Source organism: Cotesia typhae, unplaced genomic scaffold (genome assembly GCF_013202065.1).
Source record: "Cotesia typhae breed Kobodo isofemale line unplaced genomic scaffold, CoteBio_Ctyphae scaffold_152, whole genome shotgun sequence".
Taxonomy (NCBI): Eukaryota; Metazoa; Arthropoda; class Insecta; order Hymenoptera; family Braconidae; genus Cotesia; species Cotesia typhae.
The window spans coordinates 8971460-8996055 of record NW_027423776.1 but is presented as its reverse complement, the minus strand read 5'-3'; the positions used below and the strand labels follow the sequence as shown (position 1 = coordinate 8996055).

At 28.0% G+C, this 24596-nt stretch overlaps 6 protein-coding genes and 1 long non-coding RNA gene across 12 annotated transcripts in view; 3 read left to right on the top strand and 4 right to left on the bottom strand.

Annotated features, from left to right (window-relative positions):
- Positions 1–100: 100 nt before the first annotated feature.
- Positions 101–3677, top strand: Taf9 (TBP-associated factor 9). Of its 2 annotated transcripts, XM_074256349.1 has the most exons (4): positions 101–469; positions 537–986; positions 1307–1472; positions 3536–3677. In XM_074256349.1, the coding sequence occupies exons 1-3, from the start codon at positions 331–333 to the stop codon at positions 1444–1446; spliced, it is 729 nt and encodes a 242-aa protein (XP_074112450.1). In that variant the 5' UTR covers positions 101–330; the 3' UTR covers positions 1447–1472; positions 3536–3677. The 2 variants fall into 2 exon arrangements, with proteins under 2 accessions (XP_074112450.1, XP_074112449.1); XM_074256348.1 differs by lacking the exon at positions 3536–3677 and having other exon boundaries at positions 103–469; positions 1307–1806.
- Positions 1803–4221, bottom strand: LOC141536381 (uncharacterized). The gene is made up of 4 exons (XM_074256859.1): positions 3867–4221; positions 2993–3225; positions 2074–2939; positions 1803–1810 (listed from the first exon to the last, which is right to left on the bottom strand). The coding sequence occupies exons 1-4, from the start codon at positions 4029–4031 to the stop codon at positions 1803–1805; spliced, it is 1272 nt and encodes a 423-aa protein (XP_074112960.1). The 5' UTR covers positions 4032–4221.
- Positions 4222–4353: 132 nt separating this feature from the next.
- On the bottom strand, positions 4354–6231 carry LOC141536097 (uncharacterized). Of its 2 annotated transcripts, none has more exons than XM_074256351.1 (3): positions 6043–6231; positions 4699–4904; positions 4354–4621 (listed from the first exon to the last, which is right to left on the bottom strand). In XM_074256351.1, the coding sequence occupies exons 2-3, from the start codon at positions 4899–4901 to the stop codon at positions 4399–4401; spliced, it is 426 nt and encodes a 141-aa protein (XP_074112452.1). In that variant the 5' UTR covers positions 4902–4904; positions 6043–6231; the 3' UTR covers positions 4354–4398. The 2 variants fall into 2 exon arrangements, with proteins under 2 accessions (XP_074112452.1, XP_074112451.1); XM_074256350.1 differs by lacking the exon at positions 6043–6231 and adding an exon at positions 5451–5702.
- Positions 6232–6377: 146 nt separating this feature from the next.
- LOC141536093 (oxysterol-binding protein-related protein 2) lies at positions 6378–11905 on the top strand. 2 transcript variants are annotated; one of them, XM_074256342.1, is made up of 7 exons: positions 6378–6509; positions 6703–7066; positions 7698–7896; positions 8466–8575; positions 8733–9092; positions 9164–9461; positions 9957–11905. In XM_074256342.1, the coding sequence occupies exons 2-7, from the start codon at positions 7041–7043 to the stop codon at positions 10275–10277; spliced, it is 1314 nt and encodes a 437-aa protein (XP_074112443.1). In that variant the 5' UTR covers positions 6378–6509; positions 6703–7040; the 3' UTR covers positions 10278–11905. The 2 variants fall into 2 exon arrangements, with proteins under 2 accessions (XP_074112443.1, XP_074112442.1); XM_074256341.1 differs by having other exon boundaries at positions 6502–6651; positions 6990–7066.
- LOC141536101 (uncharacterized) lies at positions 7612–8581 on the bottom strand. Its single transcript, XR_012480689.1, has 2 exons — positions 8441–8581; positions 7612–7881 (listed from the first exon to the last, which is right to left on the bottom strand). It is a non-coding gene; the product is annotated as an uncharacterized LOC141536101 (long non-coding RNA).
- Positions 11906–13029: 1124 nt separating the features above from the next.
- On the top strand, positions 13030–18452 carry LOC141536095 (tumor protein D54). 3 transcript variants are annotated; one of them, XM_074256347.1, is made up of 6 exons: positions 13030–13217; positions 15404–15528; positions 15597–15745; positions 16036–16095; positions 16256–16418; positions 16975–18452. In XM_074256347.1, the coding sequence occupies exons 1-6, from the start codon at positions 13199–13201 to the stop codon at positions 17113–17115; spliced, it is 657 nt and encodes a 218-aa protein (XP_074112448.1). In that variant the 5' UTR covers positions 13030–13198; the 3' UTR covers positions 17116–18452. The 3 variants fall into 3 exon arrangements, with proteins under 3 accessions (XP_074112448.1, XP_074112446.1, XP_074112447.1); XM_074256345.1 differs by lacking the exon at positions 13030–13217 and adding an exon at positions 13770–14787; XM_074256346.1 differs by lacking the exons at positions 13030–13217; positions 16036–16095 and adding an exon at positions 13793–14787.
- A 2451-nt stretch (positions 18453–20903) lies between these two features.
- The window catches only part of LOC141536090 (uncharacterized), a 28523-nt gene continuing 24830 nt past the window's right edge, over positions 20904–24596 (bottom strand). The window contains exons 2-3 of the mRNA XM_074256338.1: positions 22743–23752; positions 20904–22553 (exon numbers count right to left, since the gene is read on the bottom strand). Coding sequence (XP_074112439.1) covers positions 21538–22553; positions 22743–23580 — 1854 coding nt within the window. The 5' untranslated portion in view covers positions 23581–23752 and the 3' untranslated portion in view covers positions 20904–21537. The remainder of the gene's footprint in view (positions 22554–22742; positions 23753–24596) is intronic.

The window sequence follows — 24596 nt, the reverse complement described above, 5'->3', positions numbered from 1 at the left end:
TGTAGAAAATTAAAAAATTTTCCAGTGACAGTTAAATTAAATGTCATTAAAAAATTGACAATTGTCAGCTATAAAGTAAATGATGCTGAAATCAAAAAATTGACAGTTGTTGACGAAATTAGCACAAAGCGCCATCTAAAAATTTTGAACATTAACATTACCGACCTCTGGCGGCTTAAAAATAAAGATAGAAATATATGGACGCGTAAATAAAAATAATGAGGTAAATAAAACAATTTAAGCAAGTGTTATTGTCAGAATAAATAATTGCAATTGCTTTTTGTTGTTGAATAAACAATTAAAATAATTATAAATAATAAAAAAAATAAAATGGCGGAAAAAACAAAGACTACTAGTCATGTAAAGCATGTGCCTAAGGATGCACAGGTTATAATGTCAATAATTAAGGACATGGGGATTGAACAATATGAACAAAAAGTTATCAATCAACTACTTGAATTTACTTACCGTAAGTACTAACTTGTTTAATTAATTTTAGTGTCAATTGTGATATCTAAAGTTGTTTTTGTTTGTAGGCTACATCACATGTACCCTGGATGACAGTAGGATTTACGCTAGCCATGCGAAAAAAAAATTTATTGACCTAGATGACGTTAGATTGGCTGTAAAAATGCAGCTGGAGAAAACGTTCACCAATCCACCGCCGAGAGACGTTTTGCTGGAGGTCGCCAGAGCTAAGAATAATATTGCGTTGCCGTTTGTCAAGCCGAATAATGGACTCAGGTTGCCGCCGGATCGTTACTGTTTGATAGCAGCTAATTATAAGTTGAAGCCTACCTTAAAGAAACCTGCTGGTAAGCCGATTCACACGATAGTCGGCAATAATTTGGTCAGTGGGCAGTCCAGAGTTAGAGTTGATGCCAATAAAACTGGTCTCTCGGTTGTCAAGAGGCCTGGAACTCTTACAACTATTGCCAGGACGCAGACTATATCCGTTCCTAAGCCTGTTTTCAAAATTTCAACTGGTAAGTATTGAATAATACTGAAATTGAGAGACATCTGATTATTTTTAAAAATTTTCAAACCAATAAATTGTAGCAAGAAAAATTTATTTAAAAAATTCCTTCTTTAGAAGATCTAAAAAATTACAAGTACAATTTTTCATGAATAATTTTCTTGACTTGAGGTAAAAAAACCCAGTTATTGACACTTGCAATTTTATTTTAATTAAAAAAAAAAAAATCAACGTTAATAAATTAATAAATCGCGTTTTGTTATCAATTTCATAAAAATTTATGTTTTATTATTTGATTAAAAATTTTTTTTATTATGTCTATCCCTGCAGCTGGTTCTAATTTACCAAGTGGTCAAACTACAACAGTTAAACCTAAAATCCCAATAGCGACCAGCCAACCAATGTCTTCTACTTCTATGGATGATAGCTTAAAAAGAAAACGAGAAGACGACGAACACGAAATTCCATAAAATTATTTTTAAGATAAAATATACTGGTAATTATTAATTAATGGTTTATTATGCGTAATTATTTTGTTAATCAATAAAAATTTACTAAAAAAATATTCTGCTTATTAAAATATTTTTTTCTTGCAAATGTATGTTGTAGGGTAACAGTACCGTTTGTGATATTTGTATCCAAATTAATATATAAATCATTCTATAAATTGTAGAGACTTGTAAATTTGATAAAAATAGAATTCTTTATCTATCAATCTGAATTTAAAGTAAAATACTGGTACTTATACTCTATGAAATTTCATGTTAATTACAAGTTACAGTCATGTAATATTTAAAAAGTAGAAGTATAATAATAATTAATAATATTATTTTGCTATACAATTACGTAATTTAAATGTAAAAATGTACATCACTTAAAATATTTAATATTTTCAAAAGTTCATGTCTTTGTTCCATTAAATAATGCCAATATATATATATATATATATATATATATATATATATATATATATATATATATATATATATATTTGTAATGCTAAGCAATAAAAATTAAAATTTATAATATAAATTTTTATTTTTACTAATAAGTTTGTTGATATTCATAATTATTATTTAATTCTTCCTCAATTTCACTTTTAATTTCTTTTTTAATCGACTCATTTTTTCCATCATCATTTAATTCTTTATTCATATTTAATTTTTCTTCATCCTTTAAATCAATTCCCTTAATCGATTCGTTTTTATCTAAATTATCCATCATTTTTTCATTATCATTTAATTCTTCTTTAAATTCATTCTTAATTTCTTTTTTAATCGACTTATCTTTTTCATCATCATTTAATTCTTTATTCATATTTAATTCTTCTTTCTCTTTTAAATCAATTTCCTTAATCGATTCGTTTTTATCTAAATTATCCATAATTTTTTCCACATTTTCTGCATCATCCTCTACATCAGTCTCTTCTTTGTTATCAGTGTCACCAATTTCTCCATTTTCACCTTTATTTTCTTCCCCTTGACCTACTTCTTCCCCGGCTTTTTCCTCCTGACCTGATTCCTCTCTTTCATTGGCATCTCCATCAATTTCCTCATTTCCATCCATTCCTTCCTCTTCTTCATCAATTTCTTCAATTTCTCCATTATCCGTTTCACCTTCCCCTTCATCCAAATACTCTCGCGCTTCAGTTTCACTCAATTCCGTCGCTGTAAGCTCTCCATCAATTACCGAATCCCGATTAGTTTGCTCGCTCCTATCTTCGTCGTACTCAGTAATAGGAATCCTAACTTCTAGCTTCGGGTTTTCTTCACCCTTCTGCAAGCCATTCACCGATCCCCCGTCTCCTGGACTTTTATTTTCCTGAGAATTTTGCGAGTTCAATGATCGATTTCCTGAAGTCTTAGAAGTGATACTTCTTCGGTCTTTTTTATCATCTTTACTCGCCTTCGGCTTTGTAAAAGAAATTCTGTACTCCTCTGGTAAATCTTCTTCTCCGTACAATCTAAAATAAAAAATTTTTACAACTCAAATTTTATTTTATAAAAAAAAAATTACCTATCAGCAAAATATATACGACGGATTCTGCAATTCGCATGGATTTGCAATCTAGTTGTTTCTCTGTAAACAGTTCCATACGCTATTTTCACCAATTCTACCATGTTTAGTTGAATTTGATTCCATCCACATCCTAATCCCATCGGCATGGTCGTGCTAAAGGGCCTTATTTTAGTCTTGCTTTGGAAATTACTCAATTTAAATCTTCTGTGCATGCCGTCTTCATCTAAAATCTTAAATTATTCATTTTCATAATTTTTAATTAAATATAAAAAATAATAATAGCATTATTTGACAGCTGAAATGGAAGGAGATTTTTTATTTAGACAAAATAGAATATGATTCTGGAGTTAGCTGACAACTCTCAATTTTTTTAATTTTTATAACAAATCAATAATAAAAAAAAAAAGCTTTAAAAAATTTCCACTAATAAATTTTTTTTTCAATTCGGGATGGAGATGGGAAGATATGAAAAATTTTTTTTTTTTTTTTAATATACTATGTATAGATAGATTACTAAGAGCCTATTTAATAAATTTTCAGATGCAGTTCATAGGAATTTAATAATTTATCAAACGGAATAATAATTGCACTAAAAATCGATAAAACTGACAATTTTTTCAAATTTTGAAACTTTTAAATTGCTGTAATTTGGAAAATTATTAATCTAGGAAAATAAATAGCTATGTAAATTGAAGCTTATTTAATAAGCTTTCAAATAAAATTTACATCAACTTAGTTGAGCTGAATCAGAAAATAGCAAAATTTTTGAAAAATTGAGTTCTATAATTTTTAATATAATCTTCACATTAAAATATGTATCATTTTTATATTTCTACATAATAATTAAACAAAATAAAATAATTAATTGTACCGTAATTTCCATTGTAAAATATCTCTTCATATTCTTCAGCAATATAACAATAAAAGGATGAGAAATTCCCAAACTCGCTGATTGATTTTTCGGAGCATAAATATACGCAGTGGATACATTAGTCCCTGCAATTTCCACCGCTAGTGAATTTATTTCATTATCCATTACTCTTCTGACGAACCCATTCCTTACCTGAAAAACCAATTAATTAATCAATAGCATCATCATTAGTAAAAAAAATATTTCTTCAATCAATCATTGAAACATTTCTGTGTAAAAGGAATAAAAGTATCTGACATGTATGTCCCATAGCTCTAGGGGTGATTTTCCACAGCCGTACAAAATAGATAAAGGACCTTTTGGACATTTATCACGAAACATTTATCAAAGCAAGCTCAGAGAATTGACAGTAAAATAAATAAAATTTATGACAATAAATAAAACTTCAATTGTTTTATTAATTTTCTTTTATACAAACCCAATAAACTTCACAGTGAAAATTAAAAAAACAAAAAGATTCGACCTAACCGATCTATCTGTCACTCATAAGTTTGTTAATTCGTCTTCTTTCCTTGTCTGTCGCGAATTCCGGCACGATGAGGGCTTCTGGAGGAAACCCGACGCTAAAAACTCTATCAATCCTGACACTTGACAGCGCGTAGGGCTGCATCATAGCAATGTGATGAATCTCCCGATTTATTTGTCTCGTTATTTGCTTTTTTGTTTTGTGAACGCGTCTTCGGCATTTTATGTAACTGAAAACCAAAATTTACATTGAATAATCAAATTTATTATAAATCTGCTATTAAATCAAGGTAAATAATTATAGTACTAAGGTAAATTATTGAGCCCGGTATAACTTGGATTAATTGAGACATCGCTTCGATATAATTCGGGAAATTGCTTCATAAAACTGTTTCTGTATCTCTTATTAGGATTTCCTTCTTCATTTTCATCTTTATTTTTGTCTAAGTTGATACTTTTTGAATCATTTTTTGAAATAAATTTCTTCTCTGTCAAATTTTTCCACGACATAGCCTAAAATTTTAAAAATATCAATATTAAGTGAAGAAATAGATAAAATTAAATGAAGAAATACAAAATAAAAATTAAATTAATCAATAATAATTTTTTTTTAATTAATTTAAAAATTTCTTAGATTTTTATAATTAAATTATAATAAAAAAAAATTTATCAAAAAAACATCTCAAAAATTTTATAATTTTTTTTATCAAAAAAATTATTATAAAAAAACAAAAAAAAATATTTTTTAAAAATTGCATGTGTAATTTTTAAAATTTTTTATTTATGAAATTTTTGTTTTATTTTTTTAAAAATAATTTTTCAATAAAATAAAAATTCTAAAAATTTTTACATGTCGGCTAATTTAATTTTCACTTTAATAATTAAAAAAAACTCAAAAAATTAAAAATGTCAGTTAACTTTTAAAAAAAATTCCACATGAAGAAATAAAAAAAAATCTGAATTTTTAAAAATGTTTTTTTTTTTTATAATAATTAATTTGTACTAAAAATTTCACCAATTTTTAGATATCTGCTAATTTGAGTATAATTAACAACTTACCAAAAATTATAATCATCCCCGTGACGTAGCCAATGAAAAGAGCAGTTGAAGAAGCGCGTAACTGAGCGGTGAATTTAAATCAAATGTACGGTAGCTCCTATCTACATCAACTGTCTACTGTTTTTCGATCTACGTCTACTTTTCATGCAACAAAAAGTTTTGCGATAACATAAAACAAAGAACAAAGTAAAGTAACCCCCTGTCACGGACAATTATTGACTATTTCTTATTTGACCTAGCTTCTATCTACAAATAATCTAGCCCTCTGATTCGGCTTCCCGCCTGTCTAAGCTTTCAAGCTTAAGTTAAATTATAAAAAAAAAAAAAAAAAAAAAAACGAATATCATCATCCTTGTCAATCAATAAAAAAAAATAAGGTTGTTCTTCATAGAAAGTGGAGTGAAGAATAATTTTCGGTCATCGACCAAACGTATTCTTCGCGTGCATACATTTACCGCTCATCTGTCGTTACATTGATTGGATACCAAGCATAATGCAAAAAAAAAATAATAATAGTAATAACAATAATAATAATAATAATAATAATAATAATAATAATAATAATAATAATAATAATAATAATAATAATAACATTTTCCAGGTCTGACTCGTGACATCTCTAGCTGTTGATGTATTTCTTCCATACCCGCACAATAAGAAGACAATTGCCTTATCTGTGTGCATTGATGTGCAGCAAATCGGGCATAAAAACTTAACAAGTTAAACTATCGAGAGTTTGAATGTATTTTGCATTGAACAATAATAATAGGAAGTATTGTTGATGAGTAAATATATAAATGTATGTGTCTTCGCGCATGCTTAGTCCAGGTAAGAAGACCGCGCATCTCCATAATGCTGGCTACTGGACTAGTACCACTGGATTTAGTGTTTTACCCATGCTCGAATTTATTGATGTTCCTTGTGGACTAGTTGAGCGGAAATCAAGGTAAAGCGAGCTCTTGATACACCGCTCGCACTAAATGTGCGCGAGATCTAAAATTTTATGTTGGAGATCGATGGGACAGGGTAACAGGGCCGAAAACTAGGGGCTAAACCAGTGTACGCTCATCATATCCACGTAGATTGATATTAATAATTATTTATTTCTTCTTTATTTTTAAAATGACGTGCTACTTATTTCATTAAATCATCTAAGTTCAACGCTCACTGACAGCTGACATACTAGTCTAGTAATGAAGTGGTAATATTGCATTTATTAATTCATTTTTTTTTTTTTTTTTATTTATTCTAGGTTCTGCAACACGGTGATGTGACAATAAATTTTTATAAATTATCTTCATTGAAACTATTTAGTTTTATTAAAAAGTTTAAAAGTTGAGAAGAATATATATGAAAATAATTGTGAATTTAAAGTAAATTAACAGAGTAATGTTGCCCGTTAATAATTGGTTATTTGTTGGAAGAAATATTTACAATAATGAATTTTCAAAAATTTGCTGAAATAATTCCAGAGTTTGTTTTTAAACTAATAAATACTGTCAATATTTTTGATAATGATTACAATAATTATTTAAACAGATTATCTGAAGCAGTGGTTGATAACAATAACAATAATAATATATACAAATCATGGCAAAAGAAAATCATTCGTACAGGTTGGTCCCACACTCATTAGATTATTTAATTAGCTGCTTTGTCCTGAAATAGTTTTTGGAATGTTTATTTATTATTTATTTTTATAAAAATAATTTTTTTTTTTTAACGCTGATGCTAGAAATCACACTTATGATTATTAAGATTAAAAATAAAGCTTTCAGTTAACACAAAGAAGATACATGTATGTATGTATGTATATAAATAAGTGTATAAATATATATAAATATATATTTATATAGATATTAGTTGGTTAAAGTGTATGCATGAATAAATAAAAGTAATGCTGTGAAAATTGAATTTGTTAACAACTTTAGTGGCTCGGTATAAGAGTCTCAGCTTAGAGATACATAGATTTTTATGTATATATATATTATTGTATCGGTGCCACGTATATTTTTTCTTACGCAATTGCAATTCGTTGCACACGTAGGTCGTTGCAAATCACATTCACTAGACTGAGTTATGATTAATGTTATTATTACTATTATTAATGTTGTAATTAATGATGTTATTGTTATTAACTTGAATTGAATGTGTTATCGATAAAAAAAAAAAAAAAAAAAAAAAAAAAAAAAAAAAAAAAATGCGTTAACAAATACAAACAATGCGTAACAATGTGACAAACTGAAGATCAACGCTCCCAGTGCGTGGACACTCCGAGGTGAATCTTTGCTCGGTTATTTCGCTGGGCAAGGACCTCAGTAAGATCGTGATGCCAGTCACCTTTAATGAACCTCTTTCATTCCTTCAAAGAGTCGCTGAGTATATGGAGTACGCTAAACTGCTTAAATTAGCGGCTGCTGAAGAAACACCTCTGAAAAGACTTGAAGTGAGTCTTTATTATTATTTTTTATTTTATAGATTAATATTTTATATTATTTATATTTTAATTTATTAAAATATAATTAATATTTTTTATTGATACACTAATTAATTAATTCAAATGAACAATCATAAAATATCAAAAAAAAATTTTTATAATTATTAATAAGACAAAATAAGCTAATGAAACTTGAAAGAATTGTTGACAAACAATTGTTTTAAAAAAAAAACATAAAAATTTGAAGAATATAAACTAAATTGAAATAAAATATAAAAAAAAATTTGTACCAAGAAAATAATTTTTAAAAAATCGCTTATATTTTTTTAAATCTAACATTTAAAAAAAAAAAAAAAAAAAAAAACATAGATGTCTGTAAATTTCAGTACCATATGAAACAAAGGTGAAAAAGTAATTAGTAATTAGATACTGAATAGTATGTAACATTTCCCCTGTAATTTGAGCTTCTGTTTTTCAGTACTCTATATTCAATCCTCAAATTACTTGAGCCATTACTTTAATTATTTATCTTATTTTTTAACAATATACTCACTGAATTATATCTTTTATTTTACAAGTACGTCTCTGCTTTTGCTGTAAGTGCTCTTGCTTCTAATTGGGAACGACTTGGCAAACCTTTTAATCCATTACTCGGCGAAACTTATGAACTGGAACGTGAAGATTTCAGGTAAATAATTAGTCTTTCAAGTAAATAAGCACTCCAGGATTTTTAAATCCATTTAAACAATTTTTATCTTAATAAAACCTACAGTAGAAAAGATTAAAAAAATTAATGATTAATGCAAGTAAGAAATGTATTTATTGTACTTATTTTTTCCATGCAGAATTTTATGTGAACAAGTATCACATCATCCACCAGTCTCAGCATTCCACGCCGACAGCGACGATTTTATTTTCCACGGAAGCATACACCCGAAGCTTAAATTTTGGGGAAAAAATATTGAAATCCATCCAAAGGGCATTGTAACTGTTGAATTGCCCAAATGGAAAGAGGCCTACACTTGGCAAAATGTCAACTGTATTCTACACAACGTAGTGGTTGGACAATTGTGGATGGAGCAACTGGGTGCCTTGGAAATAAAGCAACACGGTGGAGCTAATCTCAAGGCCACATTGTCATTCAAGAGCGCGGGTTCTAGTGGCAAAGATTTACATCGCGTTGAGGGCTTCATCACCGATGCTGAGTAAGTTCCTGAAAATATTATCAACATATTAGACAAAAAAATTAAGCAAATATTTTTTGCATACTTTACAGAAAAAAACGATTAGTTTTTTTGTACGGAAAATGGACGGAAAAATTACGCGCGTGCGAACCGAGCTTGTACGATGAAACGCTGGAGAGGATAAAACGTGAAGCTAAAAGTCCAATAGGTAGTCCAGGTCATAAAAAAGTTCTTGCTAAGCTCAATAGTTTGACAATAGGCGCTTTCAAGCCGTCACATCAGGACGCTATTGACGAGTCAACTGACGGCGAAGATTGTCTTCCAGTAGATGAAATTTCCGGTTCCACCACGCTGTGGGAAGCCACTCCAAGACCTGCCAATAGTGCAGATGTAATTATTTTATTTTATTTATTATTTAAATACAGAAAAAAAATTTGGTAATTATTTACAAGTTTTTTATGTATATATTTTTTTAAAGTACATAAAAAAATGAACAATTTGAAAAAAAAAAAGGTGAATATCACAATTTTTATAAAAATTTATAAATTTGTTAAAATTGTGATAATCAATTTTTTTTTTAATTGTTCATTTTTTATATATTTTTCAAAAAAAAATATATCAATAAAATCAAATAGAAGTTTCGTTCAAAAAAATGAAAATTAAAATGACCCCACTTGTAAATAATTATCAAAAATTTAATTAAATCAAGTAAATAATTTTGAAGAACTTATTTTTCTTTATTTGAGTAAAAAAATTCTTAAGCTGAAAAATTTTTATTGATTTAAGTAAATTTTACTTGATTAAAGAATTATTTGATTCAAGTTATTTTTTTTTTTTTCAGTGTAAAAAATAATTATTGTAAAAATTTTATTTTACCATTTACAGTATTATCAATTTACCCAATTTGCCATGGCTCTGAATGAACTAGACGCTAGTTTAAGCCAGAAGATATGCCCAACTGACTCAAGATTGAGGCCAGACATCCGAAAGCTGGAAAACGGAGACCAGGATGGCGCGGCCGCTGAAAAAGTGAGACTCGAGGAGAAGCAGCGGGACAGCAGGAAGTCTAAAAAGCACAAAAAAGCTCCAGAACCGGAACCCAGGTGGTTCCAATCAGGAGTGAACACCTACACTGGTTTAGATGACTGGCTGTATCGCGGCGGGTATTGGGACCGCAAATTTTCAGACATCGAAGATATTTTTTAGATTCCTATCTGGTTTGTAAAATATTGTTCGATACAGAATTACGTTTGAGGTTGTATAATTTATGGCCGGTGTGACTCGTACCTTCAACTCTCGTATTTAGGTGACTTGTATTCTGGTAGCTAAAAAAAAAAAAAAAAGTAAATTAAATGAAATATATATAAATAATATAAATACATAAATGTATATGAATACTTATAATTAGAAAAATAATGTTGAATTAAATTGTGTAAATTCTTCTGAGAAGTGATTGAATTTATTAAGTTAACTAAATGTAAATTTTAAAGAAGAAATATAAACTATTAGCAGAGGACTCTATTTGATGTTGAGTAATGCTAATGAGTTATTAGCATTATGTTACGGGCGATAAGAGAGCGGAGAGTAAATGATTAATATTATTTATTGTAATTAATTATAATATATTGGATGATTATTAATTACTGATTAAGTAAAGAAAGTCACTGACTGTTTATTGCGTGACTGTGATCACTGCGGTGTCACAATTGTAGTGTCATTTCATTAGTACATATATTCGTCCACACGCGATATATAGTTGTGATGCCTATATGATACCTGACACTCAGATTAATCTATAAAAGTAAATAACAAATTATAAATAAATATATAAATAATTTTATTAATTTTCTAGGATATTAAGCGCTATATTTAGATACGAGAGTCTATACGTAAAAAAAAATATCTAAAAAAAAAAATGACTAAGTATTGAATTATTTAATTAAATTTTGAAAAAAAAAAAAATAAAAAAAAAAATTGCGACAAATTATATAAGTAAAAATTGTCTATTTTATTTAACGAAAAAATAATATCTAAAAATATATACAAATATTAGTAGTAATGTGTGCGATTATTCGAAAATTTAAAGCGATGCGATGTTTAGGGGTATGGATTTTTTAATTATTTATACTAGACAGCTTCCGAAATAAACAAAATAGTATTTGTTTCCTACAAAACTTTTTATTCGACGCTTAATGTGCCAATAGACTGCTTAGAGTCAGTGAAAAGTAAAAAAAAAAAAAAATATGATAATTATAAATAGATTAATTTAAAAAATTTTATTATGTATTTTAAATTCCGGAAGAAAAGCGATAGTAGTTTAAAGAGTTGAATTTTATTTGCAAAAGGCGTGGAAGAAATAATTTTTATTGATTTTGGATAGTGTAAAAAACGTAAAGTTTTATCGCTTTTCAATGAATTATTTTTAGCACAGCTTGTTTAATGAACGAGTCGATTTTCTGTAGAGTTATTGTTTTAAATACGTTTTTTTTTTTATTTTATTTTATTTTTTTTTTTTTTTTTTATAAATTTACCATTAGATGGAGTAAAAATAAATAAAAAAATAAATACTAGCTTGACACACTTTAGAAGAAATTAGACCAGGGAATTAGCCATTGTGTGTTCGTAGGCTTCATTACCATTTCAAAGAAAAAAAAAATAAACTGGAAGATAAAATGTAAACAGTAGCAATATGTAGTAGTTTAGTGCAGCAAAACACAGCTGGAATTAAAAATAAATATCAATGAATAAATATAATCTGTCATACGAAATTTTAAGTCGAGAACATTAACATACAACTTGTACATCGCAATAAAAATTAGTTTATGCATTTAAAATATTTTTTTGATTGAAACCCAATTTTTAGTTGATAAGTTTGTCCTATTATCCTGGCCAGGATCTTCAGGATTGCCGGTTTTTTATGTTTTATGACGGTCAATCGAACTGAAAAGTAGAAAATTAAAAATTGTTTAAAAGAAGAAAAAAAAAACACGGCTTAATAAAAAATTAAACTAAAAAGTAGAAAATAATTTTTCAAAGAGTTGAAAATAAAAATAGAGTGATTAACAAAAAAATTGATTTTATCGTAAAAAAGTGTCGGGTGCTTAATGTCAATGGGTATAAATATTTTATTGACAGATATTGGTAAAAATAGAGTTGAGAAAATATTTTAAAAAGCACACTCATGCCTTTTTACATTAAAATAAAATATTTATTTGAAATAAAAATTAAAAAAATTGACAGTTAAGTATCAGCTAACTTTAGTATTATAATTATTTTATTTTCTACTTCTTTAGGTTGATTTTTTATCAAAGCGTTTTTTAATTTTTTAAACTATTAAATTTTTAATGTAAATTTTACAATACTAAAGTTAATTGACATCTATCAATTTTTTGGATTTATTTATTCACTAAATTTCTATGAAAAAATTTTAATAAAAAAATTCTACATCTAAAAATTAAGAAAAACGACAATTGCGCAATTTTCTTCTTTTTTCAGTCGACAACTTATATATATATATCAATCCATCTCAAAATCTTGCACGAAAATTAATTTAGCAGATATTTAATAATTAAAAACACTTTTTATAACAAATAAATCATGACAAAAAAAATTGACACTTAGAAATTTTAAAAAATTAAAAATGGAATTTTTTTTAAATAATTTTTTTGAACAAATTTGTTGGTTAAAAATAAATTAAAAAATTGTAAAATGACAGCTAACTTTAATATCATCAATGTTGTAACCGCGAGATGGCGCCAAGTGTCTGAAATCCGACTTTACACACGTTTACAAAAACACAATATATCTATATCTGAGATAGATTTTCAACAACCAGTACTCAAAACTCTCAAGCGCGACATAATATATCTATTTACATACATATATACATACGCGTGGAATATAGGCATTAGGCATCGATTAAATCCAGCAGTAAAGTACATAGAGTTGACAGTTTGCAAAGAACACGTCATTTCTCACTCCGTATTGATAACACGTCAAATAATAGTTGTATTGGTCAAGAAAATAACGTGCTATTTAATAACAGTGTGTTAACAACAACCCAGCAAAATAAATTATTGATAAGAATAAAAAATCAGTTGCTATCAGTTGACAAATAAACCTGAAAAATGAACACTGTCTCAACAGGTGAGATAACATTTAATATTAAAACATTTGTTAGCTTATATCTCGTAATTAATTTTAATTCAATTGATACTTTAAATAATAATAACAAAAATTAATAATTATTTTTATTCACCAGAATATTCAGCGCATTGAATCGTCAACAACAATCAACTCCTTAATTGATTGAAAATCCGCTCTCTAACCTGTCTAATAAATAATAACTTTTCCGTAATTTTCAATTTCCTGATTAATTTTATCGGTCCAATAATTTCTAAGTATGACTCACGCCATCCTTATCTTTAATTTATAATTTACATTCCAACTTATCAATTAAAAAATTCATTAATATAAACAAAATAATTCTAATGTAATCTACATATTTTTATTACAGTTTCCGGCATCGTATCTGCTGCTTTATCACAATAATAATAAAATAATTATTATTATACTAATAATTATAATTAAAATTATTTTAATGCCGAGTTTTTTAAGAGTGCAGAGAAATCGTTATAAAAAATCCAATTTTATTAAAATACTTTTACAAGATGAATCATAAAACCGCAACTACAAAAAATAATTCACATTATATTGACGCCTTTCACTTAATTTTTTTATTTTTATAATTTTATTTTACCGACTACTATTTTACCGTTTTGTATATTTCATTTTTTATTTCTATTATAATTATTATTAATGTTTTTGTTATTATTATATTTTTTTATGCTCAAGGTGTGCAGGTAACAAGCAGGTAAACGAATCTTACGCCATCGTTGCTCGAAATCGGAAACTAAATACAATCGCAACATCGCTAGTACTAACAGTACAAAAGAGAAATCGACAACAATTGTTTACAGCTGTTTCATCAGTGTATTTATACAAAAAGTGTTATAATTTGTTTAAAAAAAAAAAAAAAAAAAAAAATTATTAATGTATCTCTTCCGAAGATCGACACCGATATCTAAAACTTGAAACTACTCTGTTGCATCTTCCTGTAAAATAAATCACATATTCTTCGCCGAGTAATAGAATAGTGATAAATGTGATACGATATGATATGAAGAGAGTAACTGTACAGTGAATAGTTCAAAAAGTTAAATGAGTGGTAATAAGTATTTAATAACCCGTTAGAAGACAATGAAAGAAGATACCAGAGACGGCGATAAAAATCCCGATATTAATTCTGTCAAGGGTAAAGATAATAATTCAAGAAGCAAAATTTGCAATGAACACGGTGATGATTGTCCGAGTGAAAATGAACGTGAGTTCGATTCCCTTGAGTACGAGGAAGATGTGTATTATTCGAGCTTTGCCGATACTCCGAGTTTTGATGATATTGATAATGATCTGTTCAATGACAGCGAAGAAATTGTTGTTCACTGCTGGAAAGATGATAATATTTATCTAGACGAGATTCTTGTTAATGACGTTGATTTTTCACAAGACTTAGATGCTAATTGCAGTAATGACAGTAACAATGCTGCGAAAAAAAAATTACGTAAATTACGATCGGTTCGAGTAATTTTTAAAGAGATGACTAAGTCTTATTTTGAAAAACTTCAGGGAAAAGGACTTTTTTTTGAGCGATTAAAAGGTTTAAGTTTTTCGGTGAATTTATTTATTTATTTATTTATTTAAACGCCACTCGTTAGTTACATATAATAGTGTAAAGTGATTTAAAGAACCAATATCTACATAAAAAAATTCGGAATCTATATAAAAAAATTGAAAAAAGGAGAAAAAAAAAAAAACAAATGATAAATTTTAAAATTCTGAAATTTTGGCTCAAAAATTGCACAGAAATAATTTATTTGGCGATGCCTAGAAAAAATTAAATAATTAAAAAATTAACATTGTTATTAATAATATTGCAAAATATGTTTCTTGAGATTAGAGTGAAAAACCTGGAAAGAGCCACCAAAAAAATTTACAGAGTTATGCAGGGAGTTCACCAAATTAATCACTAATTATTTATTTTATTTAAATGCCAAGGCAATGACCGAATGGCAAAAAATACAAAATAAAAGAATTAAAAGTACATATAAGAATGTAAACAAATCTACATAGATATTTTAACAGTATTTGGATAATAATTAACTTATGATAAGACTTTTTAATTCTTATTCTATGATTTATTTTTTTCAGAATATTTTTATGAGGTATAAAAAAATCTAAATTTTTATTTCAATTGTTCTCTTTTGTATTTTTAGGCGAGGATGCCCTACATTCTGGTTCTCTTTCTCCATCGGCGGACAATGTCGCGAATGAGCTAGCTGGACTATCATTTGAAGAACAAGAGCGTCAAAAAGCTGAGTGGAGAACTGAACTAGCCAAGGTTATTTTTTATTAATAAATTTAAATGTTAAAAATTGTTAATTAATTTTTTAAAATTTTATTTAATAGATTGAAGAAGAAATTCAAACATTGAGACATGTGTTGGCCAGCAAAGTACGAGTCTCGCAAGAATTAAAACGAAAACTCGGCATCAGTGTGTGGAAAGACATCACCGAAGATGTAAATCAAGGACTCCGTAACGTCAAGGAGAGCAATGTGTATGTATATTTGAAATAACTGCTAATTTTTGAAGGATCAGGATGCTCTGGTTGACTAATTGAACTGGGTAGAAAGTTTTTACTGATTTTATTTTTTATACTTATGTAAATAGTTATTTTATTAATTATCAGTTGTCATTTATTATTTAATTAGTATTTTTACCCATTTGGTAATTCATTAAAATCCATCGTAATGTAATTGTAATAACCACTGCATCATTCATATACAAATATGTTTTTTTGCTACTTTTTTTTTTTTTTTTTATCACTTTTGGTTGGGTGTCATTTAGTTATCAGAGCATTGGTGAGAAACTTGGTCATGTCAAGAGGGCCGTCTCCGAAAACAGTTTGTAAGTACAAGAGAAGAATTATTCGCGTGTTAATTTGTACACTAACTTGTACTTTTAGTATTTTCTTGTATGTTGTTATTTTTATATGAAAATTTTTTTTATAAATTAATGTGTGTTTTTTAATTAAGGTACTGGGAAATTAATGTGCTTTGGAAATTAGATTTCAGAAAACGGAATCCGTTTGCAAGCAAGCTGCAGGCATGACCCAAAGTTTCTTGGGTGGTTTTGGCAGCGGGATTTCCATGAAGTTGGGTCAGATGCGTAATTCTGATAGTTTTCGCTCACTTGAAGAACGTGTTGGTAGCGCATATGAAAATGTTAAGGTATTTTGATAATAATCCTTACAATTAAAATAAAAAAAAAAAAATTTTAATTTGTAAATTTTTCAAGGTTTCATATAATTTTTTAAAATAATTAATTTATTATGATTAGCGCAAATTCAAAATAACAATTTATAATTAATTATTCAAATTTTTGATATTATGGCCAAAATATTGATTATTTATTTTTTTTTTTTGTTTTTTACACTGCATATATAAATTTTGTGTCTAAAAATTTTAATATCTAAAATTTCAAAGTTTTAAACATTAAATTAATTTTTCTGTTTATCAAAAGAAGTCTAATTGCTGCCCTTGTTGAATAAAAAATAATCCATGACAATGAAAATTGATTTTTTAATGAGAGTCTACGTCTAATCTATACTATCTTTTAATTTTTAATGATTTTACCGTGTAAATTCTTAAACGTATAACTCATTACAATTCCAAAACTGTTAAAGTAATTTTCTTCAACCCAAATATTGAATAATTGATAAATTAAAATTAAGATTTTTGTATCAATAATAATAATAATAATAATAATAAAATTTATTCAATCTAGACTAAAGTAACACCATCAAGATCAAATTCGACCCAGAGCTTCGATGAAGCCCTGCGAGAGTCCGAAGCAACAAGACGAGCATCAGGAATCCCATCAGTCGCTACCAGCCCAACCATCCCCGAGGAGAAGCTCTTGTCATAGAGCTTAACTGATCGTTGGCCTTTGAATCAGCAGTGTGACATAAACAATAACATTGATAACTCGTGTTCTTACTTATCAATAATGATCTTGAGAGATTGGATCACTTGTTCTTCTACCATCAATCAGCAACATCATAATCAGTGTCTTCACTGTTACACTGCACGTAAATTCACGCATCGTAAACAAGACAAAGGTCGAACGGATAAATTTATTCGAGTTCAAATGAACAAGCGTATCAACAATAACTAAATATGACTATGGCTAAAAAATTCTTGCTAAATGTTATAAATTTTATAACATATAGCAATGATAATTATTATATTTATAATAATAAGTAAAAATGTATCAAGTATTTAAATCTTTGGATTAGGGAGCAAATAAATGATAATTAATTTAGCAGATATTTAATAATTTTTTTTTTTAAATAAATTATGTCAAGAAAAATGAAAAAAAAAAAAAAATTTTGACATGAAGAAATTTAAAAAAAAATTGTAAATGCAATTTTTTAAAAATGATTTTTCAGAAAAAATTTGTTTGGTAAATAAAATAAAAAAATTATTAAATGACTGCTAAGTTTAATATCAGAAAATGATACATTTAAAAAAAAATAAACTCGTCCTCTGACAATATTCTTCTTACACGAGACTTATACACTACTGCTATGCCTATTTTACTTAGCACTGTTAAGCCTTCTAAAGAATATATATCTATACATATTTATATATGCGAGTATTCGCGACAGTGTACTATATTAATAATTTTTTGCACCAGATTTGGATCCTTTGCTGCTGGTATACGACAAAGAATAAAATTAATTATAAAGATTAATTTAAAAATTTTTTTTTTCAGCATGGATTTATAAATTTATGAATTTATGAATGGAACAAAAGTTTATTGTAATGAGATATATAAAAAATTATATTATATAAATATAAATATTGTATATTCTTCTTGGTATGGTTTGCTTTGTCATTAAATTAATGTGGATTAACTGGTATAATAAATTATTTCATTGAATAATAATTAATTTTTTTTTTTTTTTTTTTAAGCATACAATTTATTAAATTATTTCGGATTAAATATCACCTGGAAAATTGAAGACTTAAAATTATATAAAGGAAGAATATATTTTTTAGATATTATAAATTATAATGAAGAAATAAAATAAAAATACGTATAATAAATTCTTTATTTAAAAAAAAATCTTTCAATAAAAATTCAATAGTGATTAAGTTCAAATTAATAATTAAAAATATGAATAATACTAATTAATAATAATAATAGTCGTACATCATAATAAAGAAGAAATAAAAAAAAAAAAAAAAAAAAACAGTAAACTCTCATCAATGGCTTCACGATCAACGATCATATTTGATATCGTCTCTTATACGAATCACAATCCGATGAACTTTCGACGTGCTCACCATAACGACTTTACACATAAATACTTTTTCGCTATCTACAATAATCATATAAAAATTAATATCAATTGTAATAATAATTAAAATAGCAATGAATTTCAAACTAAAATAATTATTGAAATAATAATAATAGTAACTGAGAAAAAAAACATAGTTGATTTTTAAAATTACATGTTAGTAAATAAAGCGATGGCTTTAATAAAAAATAACAAAATTTTAAATTAAATATTACAAATTTTAAAATAATTATCAAAACACTGTACACCCGAGCTAAGGCTAATTTTTAAATTTATAATTTATAATTTTTAAAATAATAATTTATGCACACTGTTAATTAATTTTTAACATTAATTTAAAATTAATATAAATATATATATTTACGAAATCGTTAAACATAACATTGTGTATTCACAACAATATAAATTTTTTTTTATTTATTTTATTTTAATTATTTTTTATATTTCAATCATTGAAAATGATTTCGGTATTTATTTGTACTGTAATAGGCCGACATACAGTAAAAAAAAAAAAAAAAAAAAAAATTATTTTTCATATCATTTATTCATTAATTAATTTATTAATTGACATTAATATCATCATTCAGTCATTAATATTTTATTGTCACGTTAATATCATTCCATACTGGTTTTGTTCAGGCCTTTGAGTATTATTTTGTTTTTTGTTATTAATTATTTTTAAAAAATAAAATATATTAAAATATAAATCTATAAGTTTACTTTTTAAAATATAATAAAACAAAAACAAAATCGTATATGGTAACTTGTAAAAAATTTTCTATAAAATGTACAATTCAATACAATTATTACTTATTTTTCATTAAGATTATTACATATTTTTTTTTTAATATTAAAATAATTTTAAAATATATAACTTAATAATTTATAAAATAAAATTTTAGTTATAAAAGTTAGATTACCTCAACAATTATTATTATTATTATTATTATTATTATTATTAATATTAATTATAATTATTATTATTATAAAAAGTATAAAAAGCCATGAGTATTAATCGGTCGAATCCTTTTGGAATTTATTTAAATGTCAATTAATTTAAATGCAAGTAATTACTATCACCTAATAATAATAATTAATCATCTTCATAGTAATATTAATTATAATAATAAAATAAAGATAAAAGAAATAAATAAACAATTTCGAGATCCGATTAATTGTTCGTCTGACAATTGAACAGTTACACACGTTTACAAAAACACATTTCAGGTAATTAACAATTAAAATATTATTAATTAAATTAAAATAATTATTATTAAGTACAATATAAAGCTTAAATAAAATTTTAATTGTTATTTTTATCTAAAGAAGAAATAATTATTTTTTATTTATTATTAAAGAAAAAGAAAAAGAAGATGAAGAAGCAATTAGGTTAAAATTTTCACGGTCATGAAAATAATTTGTGCATCATAAGCGGCCTTATTGTATTAACATACGATGTAATGAGTATTGTGGATCTCCAAGGGCGTTTTGTAAACAGCATTGAAAAATTGAATATTATCTCACAATTTAAATATTACATTTTTTACATTAAATTATTTATATTTTAATTTTATCCATATGCACAGATTGAGCGATTGAATTTTTTTATCGTAATTGAGATTTTTTTTTTAATAAAAAAAAAAATGTTTTATAAATTATTACAATGTTTAAATTTAAATTTTTTAATTAGAAATAACAATTTTTTTTTGTATACACGGAAAGAACAAAATGATACTGGACATCATCCCAGATTATACTGAGTAATATCTGTAGCGAAAAAAAAAAAAAAAAAAATTTCAAATTATACTGAGTGATGTTCTGGATTATACTCATTATAATCTGGATGATACTCATTGTAATCTGGATGATACACATTATAATCTAGATTATACTCATTATAATCTGGATTATACTAGCTACTATCTGAATTTTTTTTTTTTTTTTTGAAATTTTTTTTCATTCAGTATAATCTGGGATGATATCCAGTGTCATCTTGTTCTTTCCGTGTATTTTGATTTAAATAATCTCAATTTATTTAAATAATCTCAATTAATCTCAAAAAAAAAAAAAAAAAAATTTTTATCGAGAGAAGTTATAATGAACTACCAAAAAAAGTGATTAGCGATAAATTATCATTTTTCATAACCCAACTATGAGTATGTATCTAAATCACAGATCATGCTACTAATTACTTAAATAACAATATAAATCATTTATTTATATAATTAAAAAAAAGAAAACACATGATCTAATTATTGCCCCAAAATACTTTAACTAATAAATTTACACTACGTGAACCTGTGATTAATAGTTATATCAACAAAATTCATATATAATTTATAACTTACAATTATAACAAAGAATAAAAATTTCTTAATTCTAACAAACATTAATATTAATCAATAAGAAAACTAATTCTGTAGAAAAAAATCTATCTGAGACCACTAGTGTGTTTGATGAACGCGTGCATTTTAACAAGAATGATTCAATAAACCTTTATCGATTTATCATCACAATACGGTGCTCGACTAAATGAGTTTTGGAAATTTAATTTTTATAATTTCAAATTTAGAAATTTTTATTCTTTTAATTTTAACTCTGTACATATCAATTCATAATACTCGTCTAAAGTTGTATTTATTTTACAATTTTTGTTAAAAATAAAAAAAAAGAAGATTTTTTTGACTTAAATAAATTTTCTTAAAGCAAAAGAATTAATTTCGTTGGAATAAGTGAAATTTCTTGTTAAAAAAAAAATTTTTTTTTGTTCAAGAAAAATATTTTCTTTGCTCAAGTGAACATTTTTTTCTGTGTATCAAATCCAAATAAAAAAAAATCACAAAAATAATTTTCCACTCTTTAGCCCAGAACCTCAGAATAAAAAATAGAGAGCATTGACTGAGTCATGAGAGCTTAAACACCCTTAAAACAATTCATAAATAAAAAACAAAAATGTTTAACAAAGAGAAATTGTCCTAAAAAAACTAGCTAGAAGGGCTGCAAACCGCAGTATCGGTACCGTGGCTCCCCCTAGTGGAATTAGAAGAATTAGACCCGGAAGTCGTGCAGCCATTGCCAACATTGGGCTTCTGAGTAACATGAGTCTGGTAGTGTTTAGCGAGATGAGCTTTCTGCCTGAAGCTCTTTCCACACAGCGAGCAGGCGAAGGGTTTCTCCCCAGTGTGAGTCCTGATGTGAACATTAACGCTATATTTATCCTTGAAACCCTTATGGCAAATGTTACAGTAATGAAGCGACCTCTCTTTCCTCTGAACAGTGGCACTGGGCGAGCTCCCAGACGCGCTCTGGTTGCCACTGTCAACACTACCATTAGCTCCGGCGGCTGCGCTGTTGGCGTTCGCGTTATTCCTGTTGTTCTTCCTCGAGTATTTCTTCGCCGGCTTGGCAGCAGCAGCGGTCGTCGTCGAGTTGTTATTAATAATCGGCCTGTTGTTAACAGCCACCACCTGGATCTGACCGGCAGAGTCATCAGTCCTGGCCGTAGTCTGATCTATCAACTCCTGCGGCGCTGCAGTCACCACAGTGACCGTTCCAACCTGTCCCAGTTCCGCCGGAAGAGTTATTGTTCCCAAGCTCCCACTGGTTGGATCCAGCGTGTACATCAACGTAGTCGTTCCAGGAACATTGCATACCGGTTCTAGATTACAGTAAGACTCCACCACCTCATTAGCAATACTCTTGAGTTTCTCATAGTCCCCCGGACGGTACGTTGTCGTCTCCAGCTGGGATAGCAGCAAATCTTCCTCGGTGCAACCGTGCATCGACTCGTCCTGCGGTTCCTGCTTAATTTGGGCAGCAGAGCCCGTCGACAGCGACACTGATATCCCCGTGGACTTCGTCGAGGATGCTAGAGTTATCTGCGTCGGTCCCGAGTACAATTTACCCTGAAGCGCGTTCCTCAGCAGACTTTCCGCAGAGTCACCGCTTACTTCTTGGAGATGATTCTGATCAGACAGCTTCCAATCGTTGTTGTTGTCTCCTGCGTTAGTATTATTATTATTTGTATTGTCATTATTGTTATTATTATTATTATTATTATTATTATTATTATTATTATTATTATTATTATTATTATTATTATTATTATTATTATTATTATTATTATTATTATTATTATTATTATTTGTGTTATTGTTATTGTTATTATTCTGCCGACAGAGTTCCTTACTTTCGACGAAGCCGCTGTCATCAGTAGCGTACTGGGAAGAAGGCGTCGTAGAAATAATGTGATACCTTTCGTTATTCCTGGCGATTTCCGCAGAGTTCTGGACATCGTGGACGGAATCTGCGTCGGGGTGACTTGACTCGAGATTAAGAATCGCGTCCAAGTCTAAATTAGGCCGGAGAGTCCAAGAATCGTTGTTGGAAGCAACAGGACTCTTGCAACAATCAAGACCGTCCATAGAGTTAGTTTCGTTATTGAGCACGGTGAGCGTGTAAATGGCGCCGTCCGTGTTCTGGTGTCGATCATTACCAACGGAAACTCTGTGGTGAGGGTTCTGGTGGTGCCCCTCGGTGTCGTTAACGTCGTCGCGGCACTGGGGGTTAGTGTGAGTGGACCAGCAGTATTTGTTCAGGTCTTCTAGAAGAATATTGCAGGTTTGCTGGCCGTCTTTGACGTCGTCGCTGGTCCCCCAGTAGTCGCAGTCGGCCTCCATGGGGATTTCGCTGCTTTGGATGCAGTGGTTCCGGACATGGTGGTTCAGCGAGCCGGTGATGGTGGAAACTGGAGGGAGAGCTGTCAAAGTATTGTTGTTTGTCTCCTGTTTGATGAAGGAGGTTGACGTCGAGTGGATCTCTCGGCCGTCGTCGTCTCTTCTGCTGTCCTGCAGGTACATCCGGCGGGACTGCCGGTGCTGCAGGTAGTTGACCGTGTCGTCGTCGATGGTTCCGCTGCAGTGCGACGGCGCTGCTGATAGCGGAGAGACCACGAAGTCGAAGAAATCCGTCTTACCCAGATCGTCCGCGGCGTCGCTTCCGCCCGGGAACGCCTCCGTTAGGTCCATATCCTTGGACCGGCCTTGCCTTTCGAGCACCTGCGTGATACGTAAGTTCCTTTTAGGTTTTTGTCGTGGTTTGTTCGTTCGTTCGAGGATCTACTCCTGCGCCCTCAAGTGTGACGGGAATCTTCAAGCCCGATCGCCCACGGCATCCTTGAAGTTGCTGGATGTTATTACTCTGCAACCAATGTAAGGTGAATCATTATCATTTGTTTTACAATTATTATTATTTAAGTGGGTTATAGAATAACGAAATTTAAATTTTAAATTGGATTATTTACAGAGATAATTTTAGTTTTCAAGGATTTTAATATACTTTTTTTAGTTTCAGGTTCAGTTGGACAAAAAAAATTTACTTTAATCAAGTAAATTATTTTTCGTTTATTTATTTTGTCTATAATATATAATATGATTTATGGAGTATGAATTTTAGATGAAATTGAGATGGATTTAATTATTAACAGATGATATGTCGAATTTTTTTTATAAAGAAATAAGTAATATTTTTGTAGTTCAATAATTTTTTGTTGACATAAATTACCAAGTTTATTTTTTCATAATATAAATCATAAATTTTAAAGGCAGTTTTATGAAAAACCATAAAACTTAATTATATATTTCTTCCTAAAAATATAAAAATAATTTATTAAAGTTGTTCAAGATTGAGAAGAAATAAAAAAAAATATTTCCGTTGAAATTAAACTTAATATCTTGATTAATTATACAGGCATTATATTTTGTGACATTGTATTTCAAAGCGAGGTTATGCTTTCATTTTTGTAGCTGTGTGAAAAATTAATATCTTTATAGCGATAATTAAAATTATTAGTCGCTAGTATATAAACCGTATAATTATTTATTTTTTATCTTCTATTGTAATCATTTAATGTTTAATTTATCTTAATTAACTAAACCGCGAGACTCGGTAGTGCTTAAAGCCAAGTATCTTAAATATTTTACAAGAATAAAAGTTTCACCGTGTTTATACTCGAGTAATTTTAATAATTCTATAATTAACAATG

Coding starts and splice junctions, on each gene's coding strand:
- Taf9 (XM_074256349.1), top strand. CDS start 331: ATGGCGGAAAAAACAAAGACTACTAGTCATGTAAAGCATGTGCCTAAG. Junction 470..536: donor ACTACTTGAATTTACTTACC/GTAAGTACTAAC, acceptor TTTTGTTTGTAG/GCTACATCACATGTACCCTG. Junction 987..1,306: donor TGTTTTCAAAATTTCAACTG/GTAAGTATTGAA, acceptor CTATCCCTGCAG/CTGGTTCTAATTTACCAAGT.
- LOC141536381 (XM_074256859.1), bottom strand. CDS start 4,031: ATGGATAATGAAATAAATTCACTAGCGGTGGAAATTGCAGGGACTAAT. Junction 3,226..3,866: donor ATTTTACAATGGAAATTACG/GTACAATTAATT, acceptor GAATAATTTAAG/ATTTTAGATGAAGACGGCAT. Junction 2,940..2,992: donor CGTATATATTTTGCTGATAG/GTAATTTTTTTT, acceptor TTTTTATTTTAG/ATTGTACGGAGAAGAAGATT.
- LOC141536097 (XM_074256351.1), bottom strand. CDS start 4,901: ATGTCGTGGAAAAATTTGACAGAGAAGAAATTTATTTCAAAAAATGAT. Junction 4,622..4,698: donor GGGCTCAATAATTTACCTTA/GTACTATAATTA, acceptor TTTGGTTTTCAG/TTACATAAAATGCCGAAGAC.
- LOC141536093 (XM_074256342.1), top strand. CDS start 7,041: ATGGCAAAAGAAAATCATTCGTACAG. Junction 7,897..8,465: donor CACCTCTGAAAAGACTTGAA/GTGAGTCTTTAT, acceptor TTATTTTACAAG/TACGTCTCTGCTTTTGCTGT. Junction 9,462..9,956: donor GACCTGCCAATAGTGCAGAT/GTAATTATTTTA, acceptor TACCATTTACAG/TATTATCAATTTACCCAATT.
- LOC141536095 (XM_074256345.1), top strand. CDS start 14,331: ATGAAAGAAGATACCAGAGACGGCGATAAAAATCCCGATATTAATTCT. Junction 14,788..15,403: donor TTTTTTTGAGCGATTAAAAG/GTTTAAGTTTTT, acceptor TTGTATTTTTAG/GCGAGGATGCCCTACATTCT. Junction 15,529..15,596: donor GGAGAACTGAACTAGCCAAG/GTTATTTTTTAT, acceptor TTTATTTAATAG/ATTGAAGAAGAAATTCAAAC.